The sequence below is a fragment of the Opisthocomus hoazin genome, chromosome 6, assembly GCF_030867145.1.
Source record: "Opisthocomus hoazin isolate bOpiHoa1 chromosome 6, bOpiHoa1.hap1, whole genome shotgun sequence".
NCBI lineage: Eukaryota > Metazoa > Chordata > Aves > Opisthocomiformes > Opisthocomidae > Opisthocomus > Opisthocomus hoazin.
Window position 1 is genome coordinate 62,395,743 of NC_134419.1, and position 20,639 is coordinate 62,416,381.

The 20,639-nt window shown below is 42.0% G+C and overlaps 2 protein-coding genes across 13 annotated transcripts in view; one reads left to right on the plus strand and one right to left on the minus strand.

Annotated features, from left to right (window-relative positions):
* The window catches only part of MARCHF5 (membrane associated ring-CH-type finger 5), a 34,613-nt gene extending 32,048 nt beyond the window's left edge, over nt 1-2,565 (minus strand). Inside the window, exon 1 of one of the 2 annotated variants that reach the window (XM_075423488.1) lies at nt 2,179-2,565. In XM_075423488.1, the coding sequence (XP_075279603.1) occupies nt 2,179-2,222 (44 nt within the window). In that variant the 5' untranslated portion in view covers nt 2,223-2,565. The remainder of the gene's footprint in view (nt 1-2,178) is intronic. The other variant, XM_075423487.1, reaches the window with a different exon arrangement.
* CPEB3 (cytoplasmic polyadenylation element binding protein 3) overlaps nt 2,528-20,639 on the plus strand; it is a 100,136-nt gene continuing 82,024 nt past the window's right edge. For 4 of the 11 annotated variants that reach the window (XM_075423476.1, XM_075423479.1, XM_075423480.1 and 1 more), the window contains exons 1-2: nt 8,710-8,821; nt 11,302-12,206. In XM_075423476.1, coding sequence (XP_075279591.1) covers nt 11,313-12,206 — 894 coding nt within the window. In that variant the 5' untranslated portion in view covers nt 8,710-8,821; nt 11,302-11,312. The other 7 variants (XM_075423475.1, XM_075423477.1, XM_075423478.1 and 4 more) reach the window with 5 other exon arrangements.

The window sequence follows — 20,639 nt, forward strand, 5'->3', positions numbered from 1 at the left end:
CCTGACTGCTAGCCTCCTTGACAGGCATTGTTCTGAATCATAACCTAAATCACCACAGAATGGTCAGGGTTGGAAGGGACCTCTGTGGGTCATCTAGTCCAATCCCCCTGCCGAAGCAGGGTCACCTACCTACAGCAGACTGCACAGGACCTTGTCCAGGCGGGTCCTGAATATCTCCAGAGAAGGAGACTCCACAACCTCCCTGGGCAGCCTGTTCCAGTGCTCCATCACCCTCAGAGGGAAGAAGTTCTTCCTCGTGTTCAGACGGAACTTCCTCTGCTTCAGTTTGTGCCTGTTGCCCCTTGTCCTGTCGCTGGGCACCACTGAAAAGAGTTTGGCCCCATCCTCCTGACATCCACCCTTCAGATATTTGGAGGCATTTCTAAGGTCCCCTCTCAGCCTTCTCTTCTTCAGGCTAAACAAGCCCAGCTCCCTCAGCCTTTCCTCGTAGGAGAGATGCTCCAGTCCCCTTATCATCTTTGTAGCCCTCCACTGGACTCTCTCCAGTAGCTCCTCATCTTTCTTGAGCTAGGGAGCCCAGAACTGGACACAGTACTCCAGATGGGGCCTCACTAGGGCAGTGTAGAGGAGGAGGAGAACCTCCCTTGACTTGCTGGCCACACTCCTCCTAATGCACCCCAGGATCCCATTGGCCTTCTTGGCAGCCAGGGCACACTGCTGGCTCATGGTCAACCTGTCGTCCACCAGCACTCCCAGGTCCCTCTCCACAGAGCTGCTCTCCAGCAGGTCCACCCCACTGGTGCATGGGGTTGTTCCTCTCCAGGTGCAGGACCCTGCACTTGCCCTTGTTGAACTTCATCAGGTTCCTCTCTGCCCAACTCTCCAGCCTGTCCAGGTCTCGCTGAATAGCAGCACAGCCTTCTGGTGTATCCACCACTCCTCCCAGTTTGGTGTCATCAGCAAACTTGCTGAGGGTACATTCTAACTCTTCACCCAGGTCATTGATAAATAAGTTGAACAAGACTGGGCCGAGTACTGAGCCTGGGGAACACCACTAGTTACAGGCCTCCAACTAGACTCAGCGCCGCTGATGACAACCCTCTGAGTTCTGCCATTCAGCCAGTTCTCAGTCCACCTCACTGTCCACTCATCCAGCCCACACTTCACTCCCATTGTCACCTCTTACTTCTTCAGTTTTTCCAAAACACAGAAACAACCTTCCCTCCCTCCCTCCCCGACTCACTTTTATCCTCTTTCTGTATCAGACAAACTTCTCATCCTCACCTTCCAGGCCGCACAAGTTCTGCCCCTGCCTCACATAGTTTATATTTCCATCACTTGCCTGATGACAGCCTGTATTTCGCTAAATCCTCTTTCCTTAGAGGTGACATGGAAAGGAGAAAAACATCAGGGTTTTTTTTGCTTCCTTGTGATGAAAGCTTGACAGGTTCATCCCTTTTGCGTCCCCACCTGCTGTGATAGCAGGCTATCGCGACTCCTAGGATAGCAGGCTATCGGTGTGTTTGCATTGCTTACAGGGGCAAATCTTAAGGGCTTCCTAGATGACTCAAAATTATATGTAAGGAACCTTAAGCCCTCAGTAGAACAGGGTGAAAGTGCTACATACTCAAATAAAACCATAAAAACAAAATAAGCATAATAAAAATAATTTAAGAGTTAGCAAGCGTCTTTCCTCCTCTACATTTAAGTCAAGCTACTTTTTAACAGCTCTCCAAAAAGCAACTGTAGGCTTTCTTCAAAAATCATAAAACCAGCAACAACACACACAAAGCCAGTTAAGCTTTGGTCATCTTTCAGGGCCTTGTTTTACATGCACGTCGATACTTTCTGTACGTACAGTCCCTCCTAGACCCACAGAAGCCGGACAGCCTTCCGCAGGCCTCCAGAGCCCGCACCGGCCCCGACACACCTCCTCCGGCCCAAAGGCCGCCAGAGCCATCCTTCCCGGCCCCTCGCGGGAACCACGCTGCTGCCCGCGGCACCCGGCGCTGATTCACACCAAAGCTCGCACTTCGCCCGGACCACTACAGCTCCCAGCAGCCAAAAAGCGAAGCCGGCCCCTGGCCGGAGAGGCCCGCTGGAGGCCACAGGTAGCGCGGACCTGCCCCCGCGGGCAGCCCGGGAGACGCGGGGCCCTCCCAGGCCCGCCCCGGGCGTCCCCTCCCGCTGTACCCCGGTGCCGGGCCCTCCCCGTACCTGTCCATGGTCTGCGGCAGCGCCAACCCCGTCTGCTCGGACATGGCTCCGGGAGGAGCGGCGGGCCTAGCCGAGGGCCCGGAGCCTGACAAAGGCGGCCCCGGCGCCGACGAAGCCGCGCGTCGCGCGCGTGGCAGCAGGGGCAGGGAAGCGAGGGGAAGGGCAGCGAACTGCCCTGCCGCGAGGCCGCCGGCGTGGGCCCTCCTTCCGCAGGCGGGGACGGGACGGAGGGCCGGCCGCTGAGGCGGGACGGAACCGCGCGCAGAACCGACGCGGCCCCGGCCGCCGCGCTGCCGGGCTGAGAAGCGGCGGCGCCTCTATGAGGTCAGCGCCGAGCGCAGCCGCGATGCTCGTCACCGCCGCCCCGCGACTCCGCCAGGGAGCCGGCGGCGCCGCGGGACGCTGGGAAGCGTAGTCCTGCTGCCGCCGCGAGTTTAAAGGTCCGGCGGGGCGCCCCCCTCCCTCCCCCCCTCCCTCCCCTCCCTACGGTGCTGCTGCCGCTCCCTCCCCCCTCCCCATGCCTCTCCTCGCCGCCGTCCCGTAGTCGCTGCCCGGCACCGCTCGCGGGGCAGGTAGGGGAACGCGGTGGCGGCGGGATGGCCGCGCTGGCGGACGGGGAGACGCGGGGGGGAGGTCAGCCGCGGCCCCGTAGGGGCTGCCAGCCCTCCCGCCGCCGCCCGGGTGCCCCTGAGGGCCTGGAGGGGAGCGGGAAGGGCCCTCGCGCCAACGCCCTCCTCCTCGCGCAGCGACCGTTGCCCTCCGCGGCGGGTGAGGGAGCGGCGCAGCCCTGCTCCCGCTGCCGGCCGTCCCCCTCACAGGCGGAGGGAGGAGGGGACGGAGGGCCAGGCCGGGCACCCTCGGGCAAGGAGCACTCTCCCCTGCAGCCCCGCCATTCCCTCGGCCGCCGAACAGGTGCAGGCGGCCCCCGCCCCCTGCTCTCCCAGCCGGCCCGCCTTTGGGGCGGAGGGGCCCGAGGGCAGAGCGGACCTTGCCAGGTTCCGGCCCCGGCTGGGCTACCGAGGAGGGCAGCGGCTGGCACGGCGGGAGGGAAATTAATCCGTTTCTGTGGGCTTGTTGGCAATGACAGCGCCCGGCGCCCTTGTGAGTGGCCCTTGGTGCTCGATGGGGGCCTGGTGGCCGCTAGCTTCTGTGCACAAGTGGGGCGAGGCGTGGGACGGCTGGTAATGACGACGCGCTCGATTTCAGTTTGTAGGCGTGCTTTCTAATGGGAAAAAATCCTCCTAATGTGCTTTAAAAATGTGTTTTATGTTCTGAAGGCGATACACAGCATTGCAGTCTGTAAAACTGGAAATTTAGAAGCAGAAAAGCCTTTATAGAACAAAGAGACAGATAGCAGCTGGAGAGAAGTTGCCTTCTGATTTATCTACACCATGGGCGTCTGTCTCCCACCCTTCTCAGTCTAAGTGTACACGTATTTGCATGCATGTGAAGGTTCTGCATAATGTCATGATCCCCAAGCAGAGGGTGAAATCCTACTTTTCAGAGGCAGTTGGGTCATACCAGATTCTTGGAAGGTTCACAGAATCACAGAATGGTAGGGGTTGGAAGGGACCTCTGTGGGTCATCTAGTCCAACCCCCCTGCCGAAGCAGGGTCACCTACAGTAGGCTGCAGAGGACCCTGTCCAGGTGGGTCTTGAATATCTCCAGAGAAGGAGACTCCACAACCTCCCTGGGCAGCCTGTTCCAGTGCTCCGTCACCCTCAGAGGGAAGAAGTTCTTCCTCATGTTCAGACGGAACTTCCTCTGCTTCAGTTTGTGCCTGTTGCCCCTTGTCCTGTCGCTGGGCACCACTGAAAAGAGTTTGGCCCCATCCTCCTGACACCCACCCTTCAGATATTTATAGGCATTCATTAGGTCCGCTTGCAGCCTTTTCTTCTTCAGGCTGAACAAGCCCAGCTCCCTCAGCCTCTCCACGTAGGAGAGATGCTCCAGCAAAGGTTGGTTAGTAAAGATCAACTTTGAATTTTCCTTTTCAGATTATATATAAATATATATTTATGTATGTATATTTTTAATAAATAGCTCTTGTCATAAGTTTTGTTACATGTAACTAGTCCCTGATACCTTGTGTAAATTACAACTTTGTTACTCGGAAGTTGCCGTACCAGGCAGTAATTTACGGGGCCAACCGCACAGCTGCAGCAACCTACATCTGGTCATGGTTGAGACAAGTAGCATTTGCATGGTGAATACACATTACTACAGAGATCAGGTAGAATAGGAAGGAAGCGTTAGCAAATATACTGGATTCTTTGATCGTGCTGTCTTAGCTAGTCTTTGTTGAGAGAAAAGTGGTGTAAAAATGTGTGTAAAATATCCAGACTTGCACTTGTAAGCTGTATTACATGTATAGAGTAGGGAAGATGTTGTTTATTTCTAATTGCTGCAAATATCATAAACAGGAATGCTGAAGTAGTTACAGTGACATAAATGTTCTTTGCAGGAAGTATGTATAGAAGCAGGTAGGAAGAAGGCATCATGCTGACGTCCTGTCCCAGAAAATTTATTTTGTACTTATTCTTGGGACAGTAAATTTGGTTTTGCTTGCACTGCTGAGAAGTCTTGGATGTACAGTGGCCTGAGTCAACCATATGGGCATGATTTCCTGGAAGAGAACCTAATACACACTGTCCCAATTACAGCTGTTCATGAAATGTGAAAGCAATATTAGATATCAGAGTTTCTGGTTCCTAATCTTGGTCTGGAATAAGTGTATTGTCTGTTGGCCAGAGCACTGATCCACTGGACTAGCCAAATGCTTAGGTTTTATATATTTATTCTCAAATATTACAAATGGAAGTAGGGGAGCTGGTTTTATTCCTAAAATTATGTGCAATTTTGTATTTTTGATTTGGAGTGGGAAGGATATGCTAGTTGCCTGCTGCTTAGGATAAAGCTGTGAGGTCATGATGAGTAATAATGGTTGTGAACAGAACCCCGGATCCCTTGGCTACCATTTGAGGCTGAAGAACAGTCAGTGACAAAGACGGCTGCTTTGCTCTACCACTGGCACAGGGAGGGACGACAAGACTGGACAAAGCTTGAATATCAGGTCACACAGTGAACACTTGGTAGGTTTGGACATCTTCCCCCCCCCCCCCCTCCCCCTTCTTTATTTTTCTCAAACATGAAATACAAAAATGTAATAGGGTACATGAAAACATGGTAGGACAAGGGGTAGTGGTTTAAAACTGAAAGAGGGTGGACTTACATTGGAGACATTTTTTTACAAGGAGGGTGGTGAAACACTGGCACAGGTTGCCCAGAGAGGTGGTAGATGCCCCATCCCTGGAAACATTCCAGGTCATGCAACCTGATCTAGTTGAAGATGTCTCTGCTTATTGCAGAAGGGTTGGACTAGGTGACATTTGAAGGTCCCTTCTGACCCAAACTATTCTGTATGATTCTATAATGACAGATCTCTTAACATCCTGTAAGTAGCTTAAAGATCCTGAAATTTAAAAATTGATTTGTTCCTTTTTATTGTTCAGGAGTTTGTTGGATGGCTTAGTGTATGTGTTCTCCATTTGCCCGCTCTTCTCAGTCAAAGTGTCATCCTAAAATATGTACATAACCAACAGTTTCTAAATTTGAGAAAAAACTCCTTATTCCCTGACAGAGGAAGAGTTGTCATTTCATCCTCATCTCTTCCCCTTTAACAAGACTGGATATGCAGCTGCTCTATTCAAATGTTTGCTTTATTCTCTCCAACAGTCTCTTCCTTCAATTCACTCTCCCTCATCCCCCTTTCCTCTTCATTTTCTTTCCACTTTTTATTCTTTATGCTTCCTTCTTTGCATTGGCAATTTCCACTATAAATCTCAGGTTGCCTCTTGCAGTATTTTTCATTTTTTGAACTATCGCTTCCTGTATCATCCCTCAATACATTCTTCTTTGTTCCTTCCTTCTGTCTCCATAATGTTTGTTGCACTGTCTCACTCTGTTCCTCTCTTGCCTTCACCTGGTAGTAGCTGCATTTGAGCCCAGAGAGAACTCTCTGGGGAACAGACTCCCTTTGCCAATCCGAAGTGAGGGAAAATGATTGCTACTAATTGAAATTCGACCAAATTCAGTCTCACTGATACTCACTGGAGATGGCAGCCATTTTGAATTAAATAAAACTGCACATTTGAAGGCAAGTACAGACCTTAATAAAAATCACCAAAACCAACATAACCTATTTAGGGCTTAAAACTGAGCCCTAAATTTGGCTATCAGATTGATGTCAAAAGATCAACTTTTAAGAAACTAAATTGTTTGATAACAAATTTATACAGATTTAAGCTTAATAAAGAAGTTGACAAGCAATTACTGTAAGAATAATATGGATGTATATTAAATATTTATCTGCCCATTTCAGCAAGGCCTGAGAAAGAGGCCGAATAATGAAGCAGTGCCTTAATACAGTTCTTTTGATCTGACAACATTGACTGTTGGAATTATTCACTGTTTTCAACAAAGCCTAGTAATGTGGCAATATGAAAGTATTCTATTTTGGCAAAACTGTATTTTAACTGCTATGATAGTAATACGTAAAATTAATTTACAAGATCAGTTAGGCATTTTTTATCTTCTTGATTCCATCTTTGAAAAGACAAGGAGCCCTCAATTAAGCTAAAATGAAACAAATCTAAACTGAGAAAAATGTTTCTACAATAAAACTCATCTTTTCAGTAACATAATACTTCATTTTAACCTTCAAGCTAGTTGGAATATTCCATTTCTGACAAAAAGACTGGAATGGTTTGTTAGAGTAGGCTTAAATTGCTTCATAATGAATTTCATAAAATAAAAATACACTCAATACAATGTTAATTGAGTTAGCTAGGCTTTTTTGGGCCTTTTTTACATTTGTTTCTTTGGACCTCGCCCAGGTCAGGTAACTCGGATACCAGACTGAATTAAGCTCTTGTGTTCTGATACAGCTGCTGTTGTTATCTTTTAACCTCCAGTTACGAAAGAGTTGGCTTGCAGAAGCAAAAAATATTTTTCATCTGGTGGCTAGTTGATCAAAAACTGTCTTTAGGTCCTGATTTTCTTTGGTTCTGGAGTGCTTCTGCATTTGTGAATATCGAAATAAGCACTCTCCTTATCTTAATAATTGATCTGCAAAGTGAAGCTGTCTCCTGGGAAGAACTGACAGAAAGGGTGCGTGCGGTTCCTTCCACATGAATCCTCAAATCATCTGAAAAGCAATAACCCATAACTAAATAGGGACATAAAGGAGGGGTATTGAACGCCTAGAGCCAGCCCTGTATTAGCTGGGATATTTCAACAAATGAGGTATTTTCAGCTGCCGTAAGAAAGCAGTTTTCCTGCTCTTAATGATTCAGAGTAGCACAAACAGGTTAGAGCAAGTGTTGAGAAACTCTTAATTAGAGCATTGATTTAAGGCAGGCAGACCATACAGTCCAATATAAACAGACTGTAGAAAGCAGAGAGGTAAGTGTTTTAACAACCCATTTTCAACTGCCCTAATTTATCTTTCACAGCTTTAGTCATCTCTCTTTCACCCACAAAGCTATGCAAATTTCATCCTTTGAAAAATCAGCCTGCAATTTTATTGAACACTGATATTTTCACATTTCAGATTTCAACTATGTAATTTCCATACAAGCATTAGTATTTGGTCCTGAATAATTAGTATTATGAAAAATTATCCAGAATAAATATCCAGAATAATTCATGGACCAGTACAAGATAAAACACAAGTGCTGGTAAACAAAATTCTGAAAACTTTACCCCACCTACATTAATCATCAAAATATTAATATCTTATGAGAGGAACTCCTATCAGGTTGTGTATTGATGTGGAGATTGGAACCATAGTGTACAGAGCAGATGGAATGTTAAATAGTAAAATTTGCACTTTTTTTTTTTCCGAGTTCCGAGTTTTTTGGTAGAATTTTCAGTGAAGAACAGTAACTCAGTAATGAGCAAGTGGTAACTTGGAAGTTGGAAACTATTCAAATAGTAAAACTTTTTGCCTACATCCTGATTTTGATTTGTTTTAAATTTTCATACTTGACCTATTTGTGTTTGAGTTTCAGAATGTTTTTAGAAATTAGATTATGACAGGTGATTATTTAATATTTTCTTCAGCTAAGCAACATTACAAAATCTCCTTTGTAATAGCTGTATATTTCATAGATGGCATAAGCTTATGATTAATTTCTTGTACTAGAAGTTTGGTGTTTGGAAGGAAGTTTGGAAATACTAGAACCATTTCTTTATCTAGCGATTGTTCTGAATAGCTATTTGATCTGGGCTTATAAATTGCTGTTAAAAGCTCTTATTTAATTACTCACAGCTCAGCCTGACAGATATTTATTTTCTCAGAGCTGGTGATTCAGGTCGCAGAAATTTTCCCTGGAAAGAGGGAGTGTGCAAGTATGTTTTTTCCCCTTTCGAACCCCCTTCCTTTCAGGACAGGCAGCAGTGAAATGCCATCTATAGATAAGACTTCAAACCCCATGATTCCTTGGGAGAGCATGCGCTGCGAGCTTCCAGTTGTCAAAGTGCTCTTGCCAGAGGGGTCGGCTATTTGTCATATACCAAACCCGAAAGAAGAAAATAAATATACTGTCATTTTGTTGATCTTTAAATACAGAAAATCCAAAGGTAACTGTTCCTTAAAAATTTCTGTGTTGACTGCGTGGGTTACTGCATGCAAACGGAGCTGGTATTGCTACGGGGATATAGATTTCCTGTGCTGGATTGTAGATTTGTACAAATACTTACACCAGCAAATAATCAAGACGTACTGCATATTAGTCCAACATTAGACATTGTCTGGCCTGTCTTGCAAAGTCATTTGTTATCTAGTGTTTTTCCATTCAGACTGGCTTCATTCAGTAAAGGTAGGTCTTGACCTTGACAAGAGGGTTGACTTGTGGAGTGATTTTTACCTTTAAGAAGCAATATGAAAATGAATGTGGATTACAGTCCTTAGGATAAAGTTTGAAAACAACTAGCTAAATCAAGATACATATTTGAAGCAACTGCTGTGCTAGCCACTATAGATAACCTGGTGACTAACTGATTTAAATATACTTTATTGACGACAGAATTTTAACATTTCAGCTGCTGTGTTTTTCTTGCTAAATATATTTTTGCACTGATAGTTCAGAACCAGGGGAGGGATAAATATAATCTTTTTCTCTCTCTGAAGTGGAATCATCAGTATTTTTATGTAGCCTTAGGAGTAACAGTGATTTGTGTAGAAATGAAGCTAATGGAAATCTACACAGAGCTTGGTATATTACGGCTTACTGCAGTATTGCTTTAAACTGCCTTGCAAGGTTTTCTGCACCCCTGGCAGCATCAGCAGAGCTGCCTGTTCCAGATGCAATAGTTAACTCCATTCTGCTTAGGAACTTGCCTTAATGTTGTCTCACTGCATAGTCTGTGCATGAACCCTTGCTGTTCAGTTTACATATTGAACAGGTAAATAATAGGGAGCATGAGCAGTAACTTAACTGATAGCAGAAACCTTCCCTGACGTTCGCTTTGACTAAAAAGTGTGTGTATGGCTCTGAAGAGATTTAAGAGAAGGAAAGAAGGAAAGAATGTTAGATACACATGGACCATCTGAAAACTCTTGATGTCAGAAAGGAGAGGGTCATCGATTTCGCTCTTTGCCACCTTTCTTAAACAGTTGATTTGGCTTAACTTTGTTACATTAAAACAACAATCCTAAAGAAAAAGCAATCTTAGGAATGTACATGTCATGTGATTAACTCAACAGAAATACAGTTATGTATTCAGCAATGACCATCTTTGACATAGTTACTCAATTAAAGTAAGTGATTTTTGGCTCATTTAAAATACTTTTGAGATTTATAATGATCTCTTCAACTGACTAAAAGTCTGCAAAATGAGGAGGTTCTTGTTCTAGTTTCATGCATTACTGTTCATTGATGTCTGTATATGCATTAGTAAATTGTTTCAAAATAATAATCGAATTATATGATCTGTCCTATTTCATACGAAGCATCTTTTCTAGCAGATACAAGACTCAACTGTTCTGCATACATTTAAAGTTTAAATTTATCTATTGATTTAGCAAATAATTTGCATCACTACTCTTTGTCTTGTGCATATAAAGATGGCCTTTAAATGTGGCATATCTACATTTTAAACATGTCGATTTGCCCCATTTTTATTCTTAGTTGTGAAAGCATCAGAAGCATCATAGTCTAGTAGTAACTCCCAGATCTGGTCATTTTGACTGTATTTTCTTCCAGTGAACAAATTACTGATGATTTAATATACATAGAAATATCTGTAGCGAGCAGAATGATACCTTTAAGCAAAGGACTGCTCCGACGTAAAGCAGCGTTTTGCACGGCCAGGCCGGGAGGTCATGGAAGGCAAACAGAACACCCATCGGTGCCTTTGTACGGGAAGCGCCCCCCCGGCTGCGCGACCGCCGGAGCCGCGCGGAGCCAGCGGCGAGCTGCGCGGCGGCAGGCCCCGGGAGCGCCCGTGGCGGGGCCGGGCTTCGTGTGCCCTGTCTCTCTGACAAATTTAAATAATTGAAAGCCTGTTGGTTAATTAAGGAAAATCAGTACCCGGCTCCTTTAAAGGTCCCCTAACAGAAAAGGGGGTGGAGAAAAGTGAAGTCTGGTGTCTTTTTAACCTTGCTGAAGGACGCAGCGGTATTTATTGACGTATGCAAATAACCAGGGGGAGGAGGGGGAGGAGGAGGAGGAGGGTGCTTGGAAAAACAGGAACCAGAATCAGTTTCTCATTGCAGGGTGAGAGCTCTGAGTTCCGGTGTAAGAGAAAAGAGACGTGGCGAAATTGCTGTATATCTCTGCCCTATAAGCACATCTCTCATTTAGACTGAAGGGAAACAAGGCATCAAAAAGGGTGAAGCATCTTAAAAAATATTTTAAAAGCAATCTAGCACGATCAAAGGTTACATATTCCTAAATGGGGGAGGGGGAAGATTACGGGTTTGCCTTGCAACTTGCTGTAGTGTAGCACTAGCAATAGCACAAGATTTTTGGCCGGCAAATGATTAAAACAGCCTGGTTTGTGGTATGAATGGCAATGTTAATAATCTGTCTTTGTGGTTTTTTCCCCTACTGTTTCAGCTGCGCAAACCATGCAGGATGATTTACTGATGGACAAAAGCAAAGCCCAGCCCCAGCAGCGGCAGCAGCAGCAGCAGCAAGATCCAAACTCAGCAGAAGCCCCCTCTACACCCATCTCGTCGGAGACACCCAAACCAGAAGACAACAGTTCAGTGACTAGTATCGGCACATCGGCTCCTTCCCAAAATAGCAAGGAGAAGATGCAGATGGAGTCTCCCATTTTGCCTGGCTTGAGCTTTCACCAGCCTCAACAAGAACCTGCAGCCGGCACCTCCTTGTCTCCCTCCTTCGGCAGCACCTGGTCTACGGGGACCACAAACACGGTGGATGATAGCTTTTTCCAAGGGATTACTCCAGTCAATGGGACAATGCTTTTCCAGAATTTTCCACACCATGTCAACCCTGTGTTTGGTGGCACTTTCTCACCTCAAATTGGCCTAGCTCAGACTCAACACCACCAACATCAACAGCAGCAGCAGCAAGCTCAGCAGCAGCAGCAGCGGAGGTCACCTGTAAGCCCTAATCAGGCACCTTTTGCCCAGAGAAATGCTGCTTACAGCCATCAGCCCATCATGACCAGCAAACCGTCTTCCTCCTCTGCCTCCTCTTCTTCCTCCTCCAGCTGGAATAACCATCAAAATGCAGCTTGGAGTACACCTTCCAACCCTTGGGGTGGGCTGCAGGCTGGTAGGGACCCGCGAAGGGCAGTTGGAGTGGGGGTTGGCGTGGGAGTGGGGGTCGGTGTACCCTCCCCCCTCAATCCCATTTCACCGCTTAAGAAACCGTTCTCCAGCAATGTCATTGCCCCTCCGAAGTTCCCAAGGGCTGCACCCTTAACCCCCAAATCCTGGATGGAAGACAACGCGTTCAGGACGGACAATGGCAACAATCTGTTGCCTTTTCAGGTAAATGACTGCGTGCACCTTCTACATGGTGACAGCTACCCAAAGCTGTATTTTTTGCAGGGGTCTATTTCATGTTACTGTTCTGTCTGAGAGGCATCTCTATCACTCATATTTGCATTGAATAGTCACCTTATCTGAAAGAAGTGCTGTTGATCCTAGGGGTGCATACACAAAGATTCCATATTCTGGGTTAAGGTTTGCAGTCTTATTTTTCTTGTAATTTATTCTTAATTGTGACAGGGCTTTGGGGTTATTTTTTTAGCATCTGAGAGGTAGTAGCCTGCCTTCATGAAAAACAGGTTTGGCAGACTGCATTCTCTTGGGGGTGTGTGTTACAATTTTTTTTCATATTCTCCCATATATGAGAAAAAGGAGACGTTAAAATTGCTGGCTTCAGTTTTCTATCTGGCATGTTAATTTTAACCAAAGATGCTTCTTGACCTGAAATCCAGTTAATTATTTCATCACCAATGAAATAGCTAGTTGTCCTTATGTTGTGGTGGGATTTAAGGTTCGTATAAGGTATACATATGAAAAACTGTATACGTCTGATATGTACACCCTGCTGTTATATTAACAGTGGACCTTTTGAATACGTCTAAAGGCAGCGTGGGTGTGTATGGAAAGAGTGGCGTATGTGTCCTTTCCAGTAAGGAAATGCCTAATACAATTGACGTGATTTAGAAATGGCAGGGAGGTATTGTATAAAATAAGCCGTTTTGTGCTGTTCAAAATATTTGCAGAGAAAAGAGACAATAGGACACGACCTTCAGAGCCATATTGCAATGGAGTCTATTTACTAGCTACATAGCTCTGAAATATTTAAAGCTGTAGCGTCCTTCACTGTTTTTTTTATCTATGACGACAAAGCAGATCAATTGCAGCTGAAACTGGGCCACAGAGAAGATTTGCAATTTTAATGCAGAATGAAACCTGTCATGGTGTGAAATCCATTTTAAGTTGAAAAAAAGCAGAGCAGGCACCTGTGGTCGTATCTATACAAGATGAAGCGAATTTCAAATTTCTTCTAGGTTAGCTTTTTTAGTCTCAGACGAATCGAATTTTTCTGCTTTGAAATACAGTGAATTCATCCATATATGCTTTCTCTTTAGGTAAGGGCTTTCTCAACAAAGTAGGAGCTCTCAAACGTTTTTAACTTACCAGTATGGTAAGAATAGCATATAGACTGACATTTAGTATTAGAAACAAAGTGGGGGGGGGGGGGGGGGGGGAAGAGACACACACACCTCCCCCCCCCCCCCCCCGACTTTAGGAGATCATTGAAGTAAAATATATGCATGCCTGTGCGCTTTCCAGTCCCATTCAAAGAGGGCACCTTATAGTCAGCCCTGAAATTTCATTTTGCTGCTTCATTCTGTTTAAAGGGAGACTTGCTAATTTTTTATTGGCTACCTTCAATGAAGGCGGAGTGGCTTGTGGTGAACTGCTGGTCAATGTCTCTGTGGCACTGAAGTCTGGAGAAAGATTATACTTTAGAGACAATATGCCTGGTGAAACGACTATGTTGCATGAGCGCAGCAACACAAAAGCTAATGAGTGTAGTTCTGAGTCATTATTTAGGAGTGGGAAATGTGTTTCAGTTTACAATTATTCTTTTATTTAAATTGTCTACATGTAAGATGTTACAAATTCTGGTAAATTTGAAGTAGTAAGGAAAACAGCAGTAAATGGTCCTATTTCTGTGGTTTGATCCGTGAGATACATGTTTAATGAATACACAACTTTATTATTGTGACTGTAAATTGTCACAAATTAAATTAGCAGGTATTTAGTCATCACTAGGGAAATAAAAAGTAGATAAATGTTCTTAAAGAAAAGTTCCTTTGATTTTAAAATTAAGGTTTTGAAAAGCTAAGGTATTATTCAATAAGTAAATTTGGAAACTTGTTTTTTTCTATGTGAATTTAACCTGGTATTTTCCGGTTGAACTGAAAGCAAATACTTAAGACTGCTCTCAGCACTAGCTGGAATAATAGTCTGATTTCAGAGACTCAGAAAATGGGGTTTTTTTTTCCTATTAGGCTGTTCTTAACACAGACTGCTGAATTTTGCATACAGGATTGTAATCTAGGTTAATGATGATTGCTCCTATGCTTAAATTGCCAAAGAAGTCTTGAAACCATACTATTGATAGGAGGCAACTGTTTAGTTACATTGATAAAAATGAAATTCAAATTCATATAAGAGTTTAATATTTGCTGATTTGCTGCCTAGGTTCTGGTTGCCTTTTTTCCTCCTTCTTCCCCCCCCCAAAAAATTGGGCAATATGTTGACACAGTTGACACAGTAAGTTCTGCTTGTCAGCACTATCAAGTAATTCTGGCAGCTTTATCCAAATATATCTGCCTGACTCGCTTCAGAAATGCCTTTCAGTAAACTTGCTAGCAACACATTAATGCACATTAGCAAATTCTTTGTGCTGACCCATTCTTTTCTCTTATATTAATATTATAAAACTTTTTAAAATTTGCAGTTTGTATTTAAATTATTCCTTAATAAGATCTGAAACTCAAGATGTTCTAAGTAAAAAGAAAAATCTTAATATGTTCACTGGTTGGATTAACATCACTGATACTTATTTTCTAATTCAAGTCTTTGCAGTGATCAAAAATTTTAAGTAGAAAATTTCTGTAAGGTTCGTGTTCTGAGTGTGGTATTTAAAGACAGCTGATACTCAGCTACTGATGTATCTAGTTCTAGGAAAAAATGTTGAATTTGAAACTGTTTCTTTTAAGAACATGCATATAAAGCAATATGCTAGATGTCTTCATATCTGAATTTGAGTAATACATTAGTGCACCTTGTATGTCAAAACCAATTGGCATCTGTCCCAAGGAACTGCGCTGCAGAACGTTTCAGAACATTTAAAATATCAATTGGTAGGAATTCTGTTGGAGTCTGCCTTGTGGTTGGTGTTGAAAGGCAGCTAAACATGCTTTGGAGGAGACTGTTTTCATATACTTACTGAGAAAAATTGATTGTACTGTATAAAAAAAATTTGAAGATACAAAGCTGATGGTTGAAAGGGAAAAGAAGCTGTCGGTCTGAAATGAAATGTAATGTAGCAAATAAGAGTTGGAGATAAAGTCACAGGAAGAGATGTGGAACAAGGCCAGGTATGAAATATAGAAATGTGGCCCATTTTATCTTCTGAGTGGTTCAGGCAAAGGTCTTCTCTTGTGGTTGTCATGTGACTAGCAGTAGTGTTGTGCCCTTATGCTAGGTGATCCTCATTTCTGGCATCTGATGCTGACATTAACTGATTGTCCCTGGGACCTGGGCAACAGTTCAGTTCCTTTGTACAGCAAAGTGGTGGGGCTTGAAGAGAGCTATTGTCATCTCATGCTTCTGAGCTACTCCCAGAATTCTGTTTTCCTTCGCTTCTCTCAGGTAAATGGTGTGTTTCTTTTGGCCGTGTGAAGATATCAGGACACAGCTTGTGGGGTTAGGAGGATTGATAGTGCCTGAAATAGATCCTTGGCAGCATGGATAAGAAATTCTTCTTACAGTGAACAAGATAGAGAAGGAATTAAATGTTTGGAGACCAGTATGCAAACTAAGGAAGTCTACCCTGTGGATTTTTTTATAACAGTACTATAACAATTTCCCAGAATTTGTTCAAGTTTTGCTGCTTTCTGAGTAATGTTCTTTAGAAGCATAAAAAAAAATGCACAATTGCAAGTTTTAGATTTAAAAAATGCATAGCAATTTGGTGCTCTGAAGATTCTGGCATACATCAAGTCATTTTTGGCAGCTTTACTGATAAATGCTTCTCTAGCAGAAATAAATAAGGTGGTATTTATTGTGGATAAAGATAGTTCTAAAATGCTATCGTTTGCAGGGAGGCTGAGAACAGTTTTGAGCAGAAGTGTTTTGGTGTTTGTTTTTTTCCACATTGATTTCAACAGGAATTAGTCTGGACCCAGATAAAATTGTAAGCTAAATTTGGAAATACTATAGAACTTCAATATTTCATACTTAAACAAAATGCAAATCCAAACATGCAGTGAGTTTGTGTATAAATATAAGTATATATGCATAAATACATGTATGAATATATATTTATACATTTAGGTATACATACACTAATTAGTAATACATTAGCAGGCTCAAGTACTTCGTCATGTATTGTATTGAACACACTGTAGTTGTTTGTTGAGTGAAATGAAGGACAAGGGAATGGCCACTGCATAGTGTTTATAATTCCAGTGTGACTTTTGGTTGATGATTAATAGACAGCTCCTTAAGAAGCTGCTTTCTTTGAACATTCAAAGTTTTTCAGGCCTGTGATATTAGCTTTCTCCATGCCAATACAGATTCTCGAAATAAATTATGTGCATATGCACACATACATATAAATATACACACATATGCAGTAAACTAATGCAGGGTAATTTTTGTCTTCAGGTCCTGGGGAAAAGAATATTAAATACACTGTGAAGTTCAATTTTATAATGCTTGTGCTAACTTCTTCACAGGCAATTAATTGGCTGTAGCTCATTTGTCATTTCTGTTTCTTAACACTATAGTAACCTGAAATGCCTATTAGTATATCTCGTGTGTGTGTGTGTATTAAAAATAATGGCTCGGTTAAAATTAGTTCAACTAGTGGAACATTCACAAGTGTAACAAATACAGTTTTGTATTTATGAGTAAAGGTGTTTTGCAGGCTAATCCACTCCGGCAGCTGTCATTTTAAAGTCTGTTAAAATCTAGATTTTTTTTTTTTTCAACCAGAAATAGTTGTATGCAATAAGTCTATTTGAAGATTAATTTTAAAATTAATATGTAAATATGTAAAATATATTTCTTTATCCTAAATTTGACATTCTGGGTTCTGTCGTCTTGACAATTTAGTAGGCAACCAGGTAACCATACTTAGTAGTGTTACTGATATCTTGAAAACTATTTCTTAACGTGTAGGAAAAAGAAAAACGTTTAATCTTAATTAACCCCCACCCCCTCACCCCCCCGTTTTCTTACATGCTTTTATTACTATTAACTAGCACAATAAGTAGCCTGATTCTGAATGTTACAATGTGAGAACGCGTCATGGTTTCTCAGTAGTCTTCCAGTGTAACAGATATAAGCAATACATGACATTCTAGCCTTAGTAGTTGTGAAGTGTTTTACTTTTTTTTTTTTTATTTTAAACATCACAGCTCTAAATGTCTGCTTTTTCAAATTAATTAAAACAGAGTAACAGTAAGAAGAAAAATCATGTACTGTTTCGTATTGTGTGATGATTTGAGCACTGATCACTTACTGTTGTCTTGATTTTACGTAACCAATTGAATCGTAAAGAAGTTGTCAAAGTTAGTGAAGGTAGAGCAAAGGTGTGAGTGCAGTGTGCAGTTGATATTCTGAGCGACGCCATATATAGGCAGGACTTCCTTAAAAACATTAAAGGTATTAATATTGAACAATGAATCAATAATTTTGTCTTAACGATTTGATAAATGAATTATCTATCTTTTCTTTGGGAGGTAAGGTAGAAGGGAAGGTGAAGGGCATGGCAGTTTATTTTGCTATTTCCCTTCTTGGATCATCCCCAGCTTTCATATGTTGCCTAGAGACTGCTCTTGTGAATTGAATGAAAGAGGAAGGGAGACCTGGAAAAGTAATATTTTCCTGTTACAGGTGATTTTCAAGAAGAAAACATGAATTTGCTGAGTGGATGATGAACATTTCCATTTCTTACCAGTTGATGAAGTAGCTCTCCTTTCATTAAGGTCACTCATGAGTGATTCCTGGCTGTAGCATAGCAAAGGGAAGCTAAAAGATAGCACTGCTTAGTTTGAAGTTATATGGTGATCTTAAACTGTATACATGTGAATTTTGCTTGGACTGGGTAGACTACTGTGCTTTCAAAAACTTTTAAATTAGGCTGAAGAGAAAAACACCATACCAAAACTATCCAGTGATGACCTTTGAGAAAGGCTGTAAGGCTCTCTGGCCTTTATTTGTTTTTGTTTTTCCTGCTAATCACTTGAGATAGTGTTACAAGTTTGAAAATACTATTCATAAATAAAAGATGCTTGTCCTAGAAATTTAATCAAAACATTATTCCAAACTGTGGCATAAACTCCCACAGGAATTAAAGGCCTTTACAAACTTCACTATTTTTCCCAAAATGAGCATGCTGCTTTGATTTTGCTTTTGCTTTTATCATAGTAACGTATTCTTTAGGTAAGAGGATCTGTTCAAAACCTTTAGCATAATATCAGTTAGCAGACTTTACATCTTTTCTCTTTCTTTTCCCTATTTCCCCCACTCAGTCTTCTCAACTTGCAGAAATCAATATTGAAAGCTTTTCATGTATAATTGTTGGTTGCAGTCAACTGCTGAAAACGGAGCACCATATTCTTTAGGCATGAAAGAGGATTGTTTGTTTTTATTCCATGTCTTCAAAAAAATCACGTTTTTATTGTCAGAAGATATCAAGAGCTAGGTAAAGAAGTTCTGTGTGATCTTCAAAGGGGAAAAGCAATAGAAGCAGGTGGAAGTTAATGCCTGCTCTCAGGGGTAATCAGACTTTGTACCCTTCTTAGCCTATGGCAAGCCCAGTTAAAAGCTTAGTTTTGCAAGATGCTGCCTGAAGTAGTTATTACCATTTCATATCTCAGCCTACTTATTTGGTATGGTGGGGTAGAAATAAGATTTCAGAAAGGACAGGAAACAGTGTTTTCTAATTCCTGCTTACTCAGCATAAGATCAGCTAAATTTCCCTTTGGACTCTTTCTGGTTCTGTGTGGGCTAGCAACTTCCCTGCTACAGGGAAACTTCCTAAATGTCCACTTGTGTTTAGGGATTTTTTTTTTTCCCTCCAGTCAGCAACAAGAGTAAGTGGAACATATAGCATGAGATAAATAAACTATACATATTTCAAAGCTTTAGGCAAATTTTCCATTCCCAGTAATATTAGTGTTTTGTGTATAAATATGTGCAAAATATACATGTATGTACATCTAACCTGTGTATGTATAAGCAGTTCATTTTCTCCAGAAAACAATTGTAATTAATTTTCAGTAACACTTGCTTTAGAACGACATTGACAAAGTAGGTTTTGCTGTTATTTTGCCTCTTTGTCATACTTAAGCTAAACCTATTTTTTCAATGATTATGAAAGATGAAATGTAATCATTTTCCATTCTCATTTTCTAAAAAGTATGTCAGAGCAATGTTTAAGACTTCTCAGGTTTTAGGCTATTGTGACATTTTATACATTCTGTAACTGAAGTTAGGGTACCACTGCAATGTTTTGTTTCATTATTTCTTATTTATTTACTTTTTCCCTCTTTCAGTTTTTAGAAATTTAGAAGAAGTGTAAAAGCATTGAGTAGTTTTTTTGTATTTTTTAAAATACTTCAACAAAACCACAAATTCTGTTACATGTTGGGATGATTACCTTCACATGATTCATCAGCCAAGTTGGAGTCTTTTGACCAACTCTACAGATTGTTCTGAGTTTAACAAAGTTAATGAAAATAAGTGTACAGAGCACATATTGTCAGTAGGTTTCAGTTTTGGGTGAAGTGTGATTTTGTGGGCATGGCCCGTTTTTTTGTTTCATCCAGCCTTGAACTGTTCAACTTCAGACTTTCAGACTTCCCCTCTTCTACTCCTTTCTGTTCCTGCTTTTTGATCCCCTTTTTTACTGAAGCTTCTCATTTGAGTTGGCCTTCCCTATTCCGCTTTCTATGTCAAAGCTCAAAGTTACAGGGGAAGGCGCCCGATAAACCTGTATAGTCATAAGCTGAATTGTGTTCACTTACTTTGTGTGAATTACTCTTGTGCAAACTTAACAGCATGAGGGGCTTTAAGTAGGTTTAAATAAATTCAGGGAGAATGGAGTTTTCAGAAATACTAGAAGTTCTAAATTTTAGAAATTTAGAAATTTGATCAAGTGATAACAGTCTGAACATGCTGAACTGATTTTCTTTCCCCATCTCTGCATCTAGCTTCCAGAATGTGTGACTTGGGATGGATTTTCACATAGATTGACAGAAAACTACTTCTGACATAAAATGAGAAAAGCATTATGTTTTTAACATGGACATTTTTTATATCTCTAATTTTCTTTTATGTCATAATCGTAAGTGGATGTTCCAGTGGAATTCATCTTTCCTACATGGAAGAATTACTGTGAGAGGTGCTCATCTTAAAAAGATTCACCCTAAAAAAGTTATTTTTGGCAGCACTGTGAGGAACTTAAAGCTGACCTTTTAATGAGAAATGTCAGGCAACTTTAGAAAGTGATGCTATCTATAATGTATTATGTTTCTGAATTAATCTCTTCTATATATAAGAATGGCTCTTCAAAACAGAGAAAATCACCCACTGAAGCTTTCTTAGTTTTGTTCTCAGAGTGGTAAAGGCTTTTTTGCAAGTCAGATTTACTTCCTAAAGGAA